The sequence below is a fragment of the Amblyraja radiata genome, chromosome 3, assembly GCF_010909765.2.
Source record: "Amblyraja radiata isolate CabotCenter1 chromosome 3, sAmbRad1.1.pri, whole genome shotgun sequence".
NCBI lineage: Eukaryota > Metazoa > Chordata > Chondrichthyes > Rajiformes > Rajidae > Amblyraja > Amblyraja radiata.
Window position 1 is genome coordinate 20,940,000 of NC_045958.1, and position 14,228 is coordinate 20,954,227.

Here is a 14,228-nt window from a genome sequence, read left to right on the forward strand (position 1 = left end):
AGCCCTGTATCCATTACCTCCACAGAAGCTGCCAGACCCACTGAGTTACTCCAGTTCAGCGATTAATTAACTAAAATTAATTAGAATAATTTGTGATAGATGGAAATTGATTATTTAGGTTTGTAAACTTTAAGTAAATACAAGATCGTTTGGAACTTATCTGCTTTGTACTATGTACGATTGAACTGCAGAGCTGGTTTATAACGAAAATAGACATAAAGAGCTGGAGTAACTCAGCGGATTAGGCAGCTTCTCTGGAAATAAAGGTGATGTCGTCACCTATTCCTTCACCTGAAATGTCACCTATTCCTTTTCCCCATAGATATTGCCCGACCCGCTGAGTTACTCCAGCTTTTTGTGTCTGTCTTGAACTATGATGGGTGATGTTGACAACGGGAGTATACTCCAGTATTTTATTTGAAAATGGATTTTGCAACAAGCCGTAACATCCGATTGGCTCTCCTGACGGTCAACGAGGATTAACTTCACCCCTCGAGTCTCCTTCGCTTTGAGGGAAATAATTGAAGGAAAGCTGGGCTCGGCGGGGCTGTCAATCAGCGCCGACGTCACAAAGGCCGGGTCGAATGGAGCTACCCGGGCTCCCGGAAGAGGAGACGGCAGCAGCGGCAGTAGCAGCAGTGAGCGGCGGCAGCAGGGCAGTGGCATGTGTGCGGCATGGAGGGTAAGAGAGTGGAGATCCCAATCGAAGTGCTGGACGATCTGTGCAGGTAAACACACTGGAAGCGGCATGCAAGCCCCGCGGCCGAGCGATTGCTCCTGGCCCGGTTGATGTGGGTGGAAGAAGGAAGTGAGGGCCTGAGAGGAGGAAATGCACTCGGATGGAGAGCCCGCCTAGTGAGGGCCAAAGTTAGAATTGAATCCAATTTTGAAGACGAGTTTGGGATTTTCACATTTTTATTTTGCATAAGTAGGCAGCAAGAGAACGCATCTTCCCTATTACTGTAAAACCGTGTTTTAATTAGTTTTTCCCATTTATTCGCGGTATCCAGTTACCGTTTAAAAAAAAAAGCAGACTAAGAAGTCACGGATTTATTGTTTAAATCGTTTTACGTGCGATACTTCAAACTTTTAAAAGGCGCAATAAGTGCTTTTGGCGGAAATTCCTGAAACGCGCATGATTATTTTCTTCATAGAGAGCGGAATGGAACTGGTTGACCACTAACTTGCATCCCCTCTTGTGTAGATGTAATGTTTAATGTATTGTTTCACAGTGATGAGTTTTACGTGAACTGCAACGTAGAGGAAAAGATAACCACTTTATACTACACAACTGACCCATACATTTGTCACTGTACTGCCTTCCTAACATTGGCCCAACTCATCCTACCAACCAAGATGCCCACATAACATAGAAATATAGAAATTAGGTGCAGGAGTAGGCCATTCGGCCCTTCGAGCCTGCACCGCCATTCAATATGATCATGGCTGATCATCCAACTCAGTATCCCGTACCTGCCTTCTCTCCATACCCTCTGATCCCCTTAGCCACAAGGGCCACATCTAACTCCTTTAACCAAATCCTATTTGCCTGCGTTTGGCCCATATCCCCTTCAATTCATTATCCAGTACCTGGGCCAAGTGTTTGTTAAATGTTGCTATTGTAACTGCCTCAAACACGTCCTCTGGCAGCATGTTCCATCTAGTTCCATTCTCTGTGTGGAAAATGTGGCCCCTCAGGTTCCCATAAAATCTTCACCTTACTCTAAACCTAGTTCTTGATTCACCACCCCTCGGAAAAAGACTGTTCATTCACAGTCTAGATTTATTGGAATGTACATTTCTCAAAGAAGATTCAACCTCATGGCGGTGCTGGCTCAAAGGGCCGAATGGCCTCCTCCTGCACCTATTTTCTATGTTTCTATGTTTCAGGATCAATTGTCCAGACTCTGGCTCCCAATTCAGTAATTTAACCACTGTTGCTAACCCCTAAGATGGTTATCATTATGGTTATTTCACTGGATGACTAATTTATATACGTAGATGAAACCTGGTGTGGAAAACCAACCATGCTTGTGCCTGCAACGCTTGAGAACAAGGTTCAATCCTGACCTTGGACGCTATCTGTGTGTGATTACCACGAGGGGCCTCCAGTTTCCTCCCACCTTCCCAAATACGTGCAGGTCGGTAGGTTAATTGGTCATTGTTAATTTTTCCCAGTGTGTAGGTGCGTAGTAGAATCTGGGAGGAGTGATGAGAATGAGGTGAGATTGAATGATGGAATGATATAGGATTAATGACAAGCGGTGGTTGGTGGTCAACATTGATTGGGGCTGAAGGGCTTGTTTCCCTACTACATATTGCGATGATTCAAAATATAACAGAAAATAGGCAAGTATTACTGGTGTTTGTGAAACCATTGGATTGTCATATAATCCCTTGGGTTCATTATTGTACATTAGGGAGGGATATTTACAGTCCACACCTAGTCTGGACCTACATGTGACATTAGAACTTCAACAAGTTTTCCTTTGTCACTGAACTGCCCAGTATGAAACCAAATTGCTAACACATATTCAGGGAATAATCACACCACCACCAAGGGCGATATAGTGGTCCAGCTGGTAGAACAATATTCCAAATGTGGCCTCACCAATATCTTGTACAATTGCACGTGATATTCAAATACCTCGACTGATGAAGGTCAGCATGCCAATAGCCACCTTCAACACTCTGTACAACTGTGGCACCACTTTCAGGGAACAATGTGCGTGTTCTTCTAGGTCTTTCTGTGCTACACATTCCCCAGGGCCCTGACTGTTGACTGCGAAAGTCCTTTCCTGGTTTAACTTCCAAAAATGGAACACCTCACGTTTATTTACTTGGAAGCTACCAACCTTCCTTGAAGCTGTCCCTCTCCATTGAAATGAATAGAATTGCGGAACCTGTGCAATTAACGGGAAATTCAGCATTTAGATCTCCCAAGGAAGGTGCTGGGAATCTGCAGAAAATTATTACTTCAGTCCAACGTGAACATATTCTGTATGACATCAGTGGATGTAGTGTACCTGGACTTTCAGAAAGCATTTGATAAGGTCCCACAAAGGGGATTAGTGGGCAAAATTAGGACACATGGTATTGGGGGGTAGAGTGCTGACATGGATAGAGAAGTGGTTGGCAGACAGGAAACAAAGAGTAGGAATTAACGGGTCCCTTTCAGAATGGCAGGCAGTGACTAGTGGGGTACCGCAAGGCTCGGTGCTGGGACCGCAGCTATTTACAATATACATCAATGATTTGGATGAAAGGATTCAAAGTAACATTAGCAAATTTGCAGATGACACAAAGCTGGGTGGCAGTGTGAACTGTGAGGAGAATGCAGGGTGACTTAGTGGGCGGCGCGACTTTCGTCAGCAGCGGCCTCTGCAGTCCGTCTGCGTTTTTATTATTTTATGTCTATGTTTTTATGTAGTTTTTGTTATTTTTTGTTGGGGTATGTGTGTGGGGGGGAGGGGGTAACTTTTAAATCTTTCCCTGCACGGGAGACCCGACCTTTTCTTTGTCGGGTCTCCGTTGTCGTTGGGGCTGCAACGAGGAGCGGCCTCCAACAGGAAGACCGGGGGCTCTGGTGCCGACTACTCACCTCACCGTCGCGGAGCTGGCCGAGTCCAGAGCGGGTGGAGCTGTGGTGGACGCTGCTGCGGCCCGACCTCCGGAGCTTCGGCGGCTGCAACTGTGGGTCTGGCGAACGGCGGCACCGGGAGCCCGCGGGTCCCTGGGGGGAGACCGCTTTTCGGGGCTTCCGCAACGGCGACTTCTCCCGCCCGAGTTGCGGGGTTGAAGAGCCCCTGGAGCGGGGCCTTACAGCACCGCCCCGCGCGGCTTGGAATGGCCGCGGGACTGCGAGCGCCCGCCGGGGGCTCTAACAACTAAACCCGGTGCGCGACCTTGCATCACCCGGCGTGGCTTTAATGGCCGCGGGACAATCGCCATCGCCCGCCGGGGGCTTTGACTTTGACTCTGACATCGGGGGGGAGAGTGCAGTGGAGAGACAAGTTTTTTTGGCCTTCCATCACAGCAATGTGATGGATGTTTATGTAAATTATGTTGTGTCTTGGGTCTATTTGTTTGTAATGTATGGCTGCAGAAACGACATTTCGTTTGGACCTCAAGGGGTCCAAATTGACAATAAATTGAATTGAATTGAATTGAACTTGGACAGGTTGGGGGAGTGGGCAGATGAATGGCAGATGACGTTTAATGCGGATAAATGTGAGGTTATCCACTTTGGTAGCAAAACCAGGAAGGCAGATTACTATCTAAATGGTGTCAAGTTGGGAAAAGGGGAAGTACAACAGGATCTGGGGGTCCTTGTTCATCAATCTATGAAAGTAAGCATGCAGGTACAGCAGGCAGTGAAGAAAGCGAATGGCATGTTGGCCTTTATAACAAGAGGAATCGAATATAGGAGCAAAGAGGTCCTTCTGTAGTAGTACAGAGCCCTAGTGAGACCACACCTGGAGTATTGTGTGCAGTTTTGGTCCCCTAATTTGAGGATGGACATTCTTGCTATTGAGGGAGTGCAGCGTAGGTTTACAAGGTTAATTCCTGGGATGGCGGGACTGTCATATGCTGAGAGAATGGAGCAGCTGGGCTTGTCCCCTCTGGAGTTTAGAAGGATGAGAGAGAATATATCATTGAAACAAATAAGATTGTTAAGGGTTTGGACACGCTAGAGGCAGGAAACATGTTCCCGATGTTGTGGGAGTCCAGAACCAGGGGCCACAGTTTAAGAATAAGGAGTAAGCCATTTAGAACGGAGATGAGGAAACACTTTTTCTCACAGAGAGTGGTGAGTTTGTGGAATTCTCTGCCCAGAGGGCAGTGGAGGCAGGTTCTCTGGATGCTTTCAAGAGAGAGCTAGATAGGGCTCTTAAAAATAGCGGAGTCAGGGGATATGGGGAGAAGGCAGGAACGAGATACTGATTGGGATCCTGCACCTATTGTCTGAGGTGATGAAGATTGTAGAATTAAAGCTTGGTAAATGAAAATATAGAATGGTTTTGAGTGGAGCCAAGAAAGATCAAAGGGCATAACATATTGAGACACAAGGAATTGCAAAAGCTGATTTACAAAAATAAGTTACAAAGTGCTCTAGTAACTCAGCGGGTCGAGCTGCATCTGGAGAACATGGAAGGGAAGTGGGGACAAGGCAAAGCCTGGCAAGTGATTGGTGGTTACAGGTGAGTCCAGCCTGAAGAGGGGTCTTGACCCAAAACGTCACCCATTCCTTCTCTCCAGAGATGTTGCCTGTCCCGCTGACTTCTCTCCAGAGATGCTGCCTGTCCAGCTTTTTGGGTCTATCTTTGGTTACAGGTGAGGGTGGGTTTTGATTGGCAGATGGTTGGACAAAGGCCAGAGATGAACATACAAAAAGTAATAAGTTAAGGATAGAAAAAGTGTGAAATGTGAAGCCAATGTTAGGAGAGGGGTAAAATGGGTGTCCATGCAGGTGGGGCTTAGGAAGATGGGATGGGAATAAAGGGGTGGTGGTGTTTGTAGTTAGTTACGTAAAATTGGATAATTCAATGTTCATACTGTCCGGTTGTAGCTATCCAAACAGAATATGAGATATAGGAATTCGAAGGGAGTTAAAATGGTTAGCAACTAGGAGATCCGGCAGGCCTTGGCAGACTGAGCTGAAATATTCAGCGAAAAGGTTGTTCTGTCTATGCTTGGTTTCACCTATGTAAAAGAGGCCATAATTGTGAGCAATTTTTTGCACCATATCTGAGGAAGGATGTGCTGGCTCTAGAGAGAGTCCAGAGGAGGTTTACAAGAATGATCCCAGGAATGTCAGTTAACCTATGATGAGCGTTTGTCGGCACTGGGCCTGTGCTCGCTGGAGTTTAGAAGAATGAGGGTGGACCTCATTGAAACATACAGAATAGTGAAAGATTTGGATAGAATGGATGTGGGGAGGATGTTTTTACTAGTGGGAGCGACTAGGTCATAGTCCTAGAATTAAAGGACGTTCTTACAGGAAGGAGATGAGGAGAAATGTCTTTAGTCTAAGGGTGGTGAATCTGTGGAATGATTTGCCACAGAAGGCTGTAGAGGCCAAGTCAGTGGATATTTTTCAGGCAGAGATAAATAGATTTTTGATTAGTACAGGTGTCAGAGGCTATGGGGAGAAGGCAGGAGACTGGGGTTAGGAGGGAGAGATAGATCAGCCATGATTGAATGACGGTGTAGACTTGATGAGCCGAATGGCCAAATTCTACTCACTTATGATCAGGAGCACGAATGCAGTCGATGAGGTCGGGGGACGTACATGTGAACCTCTGTTTCACCTGGAACTGCTGCTGGGATTCCTAGGTAGATGTGAGGGAGGAGGGATAGGGACAGGTGGTTCCATCTCCTGCGGTTGCAGGGGAAATTGCCTGAGGACGGGGGTGGTTTGCGTGGGAATGGATGAGTGAACTAAAGGTGTGATTGGTGGTCTCTGGTAAGCAGAGAGGGGTGACCTTGGGAGGTGTCTGGAGTTTGCATGTTCTCCCTGTGTGACCATGTTGGTATCTTCCAGGTGCTCCAGTTTCTTCCCACATCCCAAAAATGTGTGGATTGTTTGGTCAATTGGTCTCTGTAAAATTACCGCTAGTGTCTCGGGAGTCACTGAGAAAGTGGGATAACAGAACAAGTGTGAATGGTCGATCAATGCTCAGCATGGACTCTTTGAGCTGAAGGGCCTGTTTCCATGCTGTCTTTAAACTAAACAAGAATTATATCAGTGTAGCTAATGTCAGAAACTAAATATTTGTCACTGAAAGAAATTATGCAAACCCTTCTGGAAATAGTCAAAAATAGGTCAAGACTGAATGAAAAACTCGGAGGGAAAGAAAATGTGGAACTACAGACCAGCTGGCCTGACAGAAATAGGAAAGGTTTTAAAATGTGTTACTAGGGATGTGTTAACAGGCATTTCAATATGATTGGGCAGAGTCCAAATGGATTTATAAAAGTGAAATAACTTGTGAACTAGGTTTTAATTAGCAGTATTGATGGTGTCAGGGAGGGGAAAATAATGTGGGTACCGTATTTACCATAAGACGCACCTGCGGCGAAGACGCACCCCCATTTTGAGTTGTTAAATTTTTGAAAAATGGCTGGCGGGACATAGAATTTCTCACGATCAAAAAAATAAAAAATAAAAACAAAGAAACATAGTAGTAGAAAGTAACAATTGAATTTGCCCAAGGCTTCCAGATCTCCTCCCACTGAATGGGTGGGGGATGGAGGGTGACGGCAGGTGGCGAGATGGTGGGAAAAACGGGAGCACACCGGGACAAGTTGAATCAGTTGTGATCTTATTGAATGACAATACTAGTTTAAGGGACCAATTGGGGGGAGAGTTCCTTTCACAGCGTGTGGAAAGTCTGGCCCAGGTCAGCAAGGGCAGGAGCGTTGAGAGGAGGGGGTCGGGGATCATGCCAGCAATTCACTCATCACTGCCTCAGCGCTCCAGGCGCGGAGCCACTGCATTGTGGCCGGGAAGGGAATTCGCTCGGGTGGCTGCGAGCGGCCGCCGTTCCTTGAATTCTGACTGCCGCTGGGAGCAGGACATGGCCTCAATTGCTGCGCTGGGTGACACTGCATGGCATCACTGCCCAGTCCGTGTCTTTTCAATGTAGACCGGACAGTGAGGGGACCAGCTCAAGACCGCGGAGCAGGACAGCGGGCGGTGGAGTTTACTCCTGTGTCAGCGCGATCAAGGGACCAATTGAGGTTACTCGCGCTGACACAGGAATATGGACCCCAGCTATGCCTGCCTTTTTGTTGGTTACATCGAACAGTCCTTGTTCCAGATGTACACTGGTCCTATTCCCCAGCACTTTCTCTGCTGCATCGGGGCTGCCTCCTGCACCCGTGCAGAACTCACATACTTCATTAATTTTACATCTAACTTCTACCCTGCGCTCAAATTCACCTGGACTATCACTGACACCTCTCTCCCCTTTCTTGATCTCTCTGCCTCCATCACAGGAGACACACTATCGACTGACTTGCATATTGACTCCTACGGTTATCTTGACTATGCTTTCTCTCTCTTTCTCCCCCCCCCCCCCCCCCCCCCCCCCCCCGTCAGTTTGAATACAATACAATACAATACCGTTTATTTGTCATTTGAACCACATGAAGTTCAAACGAAATTTTGTTTCTGCAGCCATACAAGAAAAGAACCAAGACACACACCAACACAATTTACACAAACATCCATCACAGTGAATCTCCTCACTGTGATGGAAGGCGAAGTCTTGTCTCTCCCCTGCTCTCCATTCCTCTCCCGAAGTCAAAGTCAAAGCCTCCAGCGGGCGCTAGCAAGTCCGCAGCCGGGCGATGTAAGGCCCCGCTCCAGGTCACTCTCAACCCCACAATTCGAGCGGGAGAAGTCGCCGTTGCCGGTACCCCGCAAAGCAGTCTCCCACCGGGGACCCGCGAGCTCCCGGTGTCACCATCCACCGGAGTCGGGTTGCAGCAGCGCGCCACCACAGCTCTCCACGCTCCGAAGCTGGCCAGCTCCACGATGGTAGGCCCGCAGAGGGGCTAGACCGAAATATCACCTATCCAATTTCTCTAGAGATGCTGCCTCATCTGCTGAGTTACTCCAGCATTTTTGTTTATCTTTAATATAAATTACCATTTGCAGTTCCTTTTTATTATAAGGGTTAGGATGTCGTGCTTCAGTGATATGAGGCCAAGAGAAACTTCACTTAGAATATTTAGTTATGGGTCTGGTTCCACCTTGCCCATGGAAGGATACACTTGCCATGGATGGAGTGCAGCAAAGATTCAGAAGATAGATGTTTAAATTCTGGGCGATAATTAATTGAAAAAGTCGCTTCGTTTTGGATGAATCGATAAATATAAAGTCTTTGAAGTTCTTTTTTTAAAGTGATGTTTGAGGAAGTGTTTTTTATTTCTAATGCATCGAGCTATAAGTACAGTGGGAGTGATGCAAAATGGGGTCTGGAATTTTGCATTGAAATGTTCATTAGCTTTGTAGTGATTTATCCCTTTGTGCCTTTTAATATGTTACCAGCGTTGTATCAACATAGACATGTTCTTGTCAAGGAGTCAAATGCAACAAACGTTATCTGAAATTCACTTAGCTTCAATGTATACTTTTGGATCTGTTGAAACTTGTAAGCTGCCTCAAGCTATTGCAGTGTAACATAGCATTGTGATGATTTTTACCCATGTGATTTTATAATGACCATTGACACTAACAGCTGATAATTGTAAACATGCCACTTATCTGTTGAACAGCCGATTCATTCTGCATATTCCAAGTGAAGAAAGGGACAATGCGATCCGAGTCTGCTTTCAGATTGAGCTGGCCCATTGGTTTTACTTGGACTTCTACGTGCAGAACACACCAGGATTGCCTCAGTGTGGGATAAGAGATTTTGCCAAATCTGATATCCTTTTGACTTCAATTGATCTATACTTTGATAACAGAAATCTTATGAAATAACTCTGAACTGTGGCAAGATTTTGGAGCATATAGGAATCATCTAGTTTTTCACAGAATATGCCTTTATTTATACTTTTCTATCCCATTCTTTCTAAATTCTTGAGAAACTTTATCTACTTTCTCTCCTGTGTCTGATGGAAATTGAGACTCCACTCGCATTCTTTTTTGGAGTATCAGAATTGTGGAAATACTCATTTTCCCATTCGACTATATAAATTTCCCCGTTCAGTCAGGTTTTTGGGATCCAAGTTGAAAATCTCTTGTTCAATATTTGGAGTTTGCACTGTCAAATTCAGCTCAATTAGCATAAAAATCTGCCAGGAAGAAAGCGGTGAAACCAAATTGTTGTTTTCGACCTTAACTCCAATTGCACTCTTCAGTCACTGTTCATTTTTACTTCGAAAAGGAGATGATGTGGAAAAGATTTTGGATGAATGGAAGGAGTACAAGATGGGAGTTCCAACGTATGGTGCAATTATACTCGATGAAACACTAGAAAATGTAAGTTGTAATATGGAATAACCACTGGAGTAACATAGGCTTTATACTGTTTAATGTTTGGGAAAGTAACATGAACATTAACATTTGGTTAAACAATTATATGTCAGTGCTTTGGTTAACCAAGTATATGTCAGTAATGTGGATAAATGTGAGGTTATCCACTTTGCTAGCAAAAACAGGAAGGCAGATTATTATCTAAATGGTGTCAAGTTGGGAAAAGGGGAAGTACAACAGGATCTGGGGGTCCTTGTTCATCCGTCACTGAAACTAAACTACAGCCGGCCGTGAAGAAAGCGAATGGCATGTTGGCCTTCATGACAAGATGAGTTGAGTATTGGCGCAAAAAGGTCCTTCTGCAGTTGTACAGGGCCCTAGTGAGACCACACCTGGAGTATTGTGTGCAGTTTCGGTCTCCAAATTGGAGGAAGGACATTCTTGCTATTGAGGGAGTGCAGCGTAGGTTCACAAGGTTAATTTGCGGGATGGTGGGACTGTCATATGTTGATAGAATGGAGAGGTTGGGCTTGTATACTCTGGAATTTAGAAGACTGAGAGGGGATCTCATTGAAACATCTAAGATTGTTAAGGGTTTGGACACGCTAGAGGCAGGAAACATGTTCCCGATGCTGGGGGAATCCAGAACCAGGGACCACAGTTTAAGAATAAGGGGTAAGCCATTTAGAACGGACATGAGGAAAAACCTTTTCACAGAGTTGTGAGTCTGTGGAATTCTCTGCCTCAGAAGGCGGTGGAGGCCAGTTCTCTGGATACTTTCAAGAGAGAATTAGATAGAGCTCTTAAAGATAGCGGAGTCAGGGGATATGGGGAGAAGGCAGGAACAGGATACTGATTGTTGATGATCAGCCATGTTCACATTGAATGGCAGTGCTGGCTCGAAGGGCCGAATGGCCTACTCCTGCACCTTTTGTCTATTGCTTTCCACGGCAGATTAGGCAAATTCAACCTGGCTGCGATTGGCAGTCTGAAGGCAACAATTGGCATCAGCCACTGCTTGTAGTTACTGATGCTGGGACCATTTGCTTAGCATTTACGTTAATGATTTGGATGATAATTTACTTGACATGAAGGCAAACGCAATTCTAGCATTTATTTCAAGAGGGCGAGAATACAAAAACAGGGATGTAATGTTGAGGCTCTATGTGGCACTGGTCAGTCCGCATTTGGAGTACTGTGAGCAATTTCGGGTACCATATCTGAGGAAGGATGTTCAGGAGAGGGTCCAGAGGGGGTTTACAAGAATATCCCAGGTATGAGTGGGTTAACGTATGATGTTAACACTGGGCCTGTGCTTGCTGGAGTTTATAAGGGTGAGGGGGGGGGGGGGGGGGATCTCATTGAAACTTAGCAAATAGTGAAAGGCTTGGATAGAGTGGATGTGGAGAGTATGTTTCCACTAGTGGGAGAGTCTAGGGCTAGAGGTCATAGCCTCATAGTTGAAGAAAGTTCCTTTAAGCAGGCGGTGAGGAGGAATTTCTTTAGTCAGCTGGTGGTGAATCTGTGGAATCCTTTGCCACAGAAGGCTGTAGAGGTCGTCAATGGATATTTTTAAGGCATAAATTAATATATTCTTGATTAGTTCGGGTATCAGGGTTCGTGAGGAGAAAGCAGGAGAATTGGGTTAGGAGGAAGAAATGGATCAGCCACGATTGAATGGTGGAGTAGACTTGATGGGCCAAATGGCCTAATTCTCCTATCACTATGACCTTATGATTAGTACATTTGTGGATGACACCAAAATTAGTCATATGGAGAACAGTGAAAATGGTTGTGTAAGCTCCAACAGGATCTAGATCAACTGGGAAATTAGGTAAAGGAATGGTAGATGGTTTAACTCAGATAACTTAAGCTAGATAGACTGCAGAAAAGATTCACAAGGATGTTGCTGGGACCGGTGGGCTTGATAGAAAGGAGAAGTTAGATAGGTGGAACTGGAGCAAAGGTGGTTGAGGGGTAACTTTGTAGAGGAGGAAAGCTGTTAAACCCAACTTTGTGGCATGGACGAGTTGACTCTATGGCCTTGGGAGGAGACTGGCTCTCCCCTGACTTTGCTCTTTTCAAAGGTTATCAGAGAAGCCCAGGTATGGATCTGGGGTTAAAGCTGCTGTGGCTAATCAGCATTGTGCTCAGTTCTTGAATCAAGAATCAGGAAGCCCAGGATGATTGGACCAATGCTCTCTTTCTGATGAGAGCACAGTTTCTGAGTACAGGTGGTGTGCTAGTGTCCAAAGGCTAATAAGTAAAACTTTGCTAACATGGCCTGTTTGGTCTTCGGTGCAGGACTAGCAGATTTCCAAGACTACTGGATATTATCCATATCAATGCTCTAACACACTTTAACACAATGTTCTAACACACTTTTTAATAATAATTTTTCCAGTGAGTTTCAAGGAAATGCAGGTTCTGGGTCCCAGTGAATCAGATGCTGAACTATTTGCAAATACAATTTAACCCTGCATCACAGGGGGCAGGGTGGGGATTGTGTTTCTTGGGAATGGTCAGTATCGCAGTTTTCCATAATGCGATGCCGCTCCATTGTGCATGCATCAAGAAACGCAAATTGATGTGAGTGTTCTCCAAGGAGAAATTTACCTTGCCCAAACAGCCAAATAGGGTGTTCAAGAAGGAACTGCAGATGCTGGAAGATCGAAGGCACACAAAATTGCTGGAGAAACTCAGCGGGTGCAGCAGCATCTATGGAGCGAAGGAAATAGGCGATGTTTCGGGCCGAAACCCTTCTTCAGACTGATGGGGGGTTGGGGGGAGAAGGAAGGAAAAGGGGAGGAGGAGGAGCCCGAGGGTGGGCGGATGGGAGGGTGGGAGGAGACAGCTAGAGGGTTAAGGAAGGGGAGGAGACAGCAAGGGCTAGCAAAATTGGGAGAATTCAATGTTAATGCCATCCGGACTCAAGGTCCCCAGACGGAATATGAGGTGCTGTTCGGGTGTTGGGGGAGCTGGCACATGTTGTTAAAACATGTAGTTGAACAGAGTTTTGTTGTTTAATTAAGAAAAATTAAACAGCAAATTAATTCTATCACTTATGACCTTATGATTAGTACATTTGTGGATGACAACAAAATTAGTCGTATGGAGAGCAGTGAACACGTTTTGTTTTGGATGTGGAAAGTGCTATGCCTTGGCAAAAAAAACAGCAGGCAAAGCAACATTAATAGTGGCTTCTAAGAATCCAATAAGTATTCAGAAAGTAAAAAGTTAAGAGGGAATAGACCGAGGAAAGGGGCTAAACGGATATCCTGAGTACTAAACAGTATTGGCTGGGCCCACACTACAGACTGTGGCTCCAGCCACAAAGTGTGGCCTCCCCATGTCCCACAGTGCTTCTTAGCCTAACTTTTGCAATACATATATCCACTGGTAGGTAATCAGCAGAAAATGAGAACATAATGTAATCCACTTCAAAGTTAATGTGTTTAGATTTTTATACAATTTGGGAAAATATTATCTTGATCAAATAGTGCATTCCAGTCTGGATGGCAAAGGAAAAGTTAACTATGAACATTTGTTGGTAGATGATTTTTTTAAATATTCAATCGTAAGCACAGTTCCAAATTTTTTTTTTGGTTGTAATTTCCCATTGAAGATTTACAGTTTGCAGGAATGTGCATTGCTGTGACTGTATATTGAAATGGTGTGTCTGGGAGCCAAAAATAAGAATTGTTTGGAATATCTACCATGCCTATAGAGAACACTTGATTTAGCTTGGTTTAGTGAAAATGCACATGTTAAGAATTGTAAGATGTTGACAGTTTCATAGTTTTCTTTGTTCACATTTTTCAATGCCAATGAAATATTAATAAATATATACATGCAACTTAATTTTGATCCCATTACTATCTATCCAGGTGCTCCTTGTTCAAGGTTATTTGGCAAAATCTGGATGGGGTTTTCCAAAGGGTAAAGTAAATAAAGAGGAGGCTCCACATGACTGTGCTGTGAGAGAGGTAAGACGTAACACGCTAGAGGCAGGAAACATGTTCCCGATGTTGGGAGAGTCCAGAACCAGGGGCCACAGTTTAAGAATAAGGGGTAAGCCATTTAGAACGGAGATGAGGAAAGACTTTTTCACAGAGAGTTGTGAGTGTGCAATTCTCTGCCTTGGAGGGCAGTGGAGGCCAGTCCTCTGGATACTTTCAAGAGAGAGTTAGATAGGGCTCTTAAAGATAGTGGAGTCAGGGGATTTGGGGAGAAGGCAGGA

At 45.1% G+C, this 14,228-nt stretch overlaps 1 protein-coding gene across 1 annotated transcript in view; it reads left to right on the forward strand.

Moving 5' to 3' along the window:
• Positions 1-563: 563 nt before the first annotated feature.
• dcp2 (decapping mRNA 2) overlaps positions 564-14,228 on the forward strand; it is a 30,031-nt gene continuing 16,366 nt past the window's right edge. The window contains exons 1-4 of the mRNA XM_033017439.1: positions 564-728; positions 9,286-9,437; positions 9,867-9,994; positions 13,876-13,974. Coding sequence (XP_032873330.1) covers positions 676-728; positions 9,286-9,437; positions 9,867-9,994; positions 13,876-13,974 — 432 coding nt within the window. The 5' untranslated portion in view covers positions 564-675. The remainder of the gene's footprint in view (positions 729-9,285; positions 9,438-9,866; positions 9,995-13,875; positions 13,975-14,228) is intronic.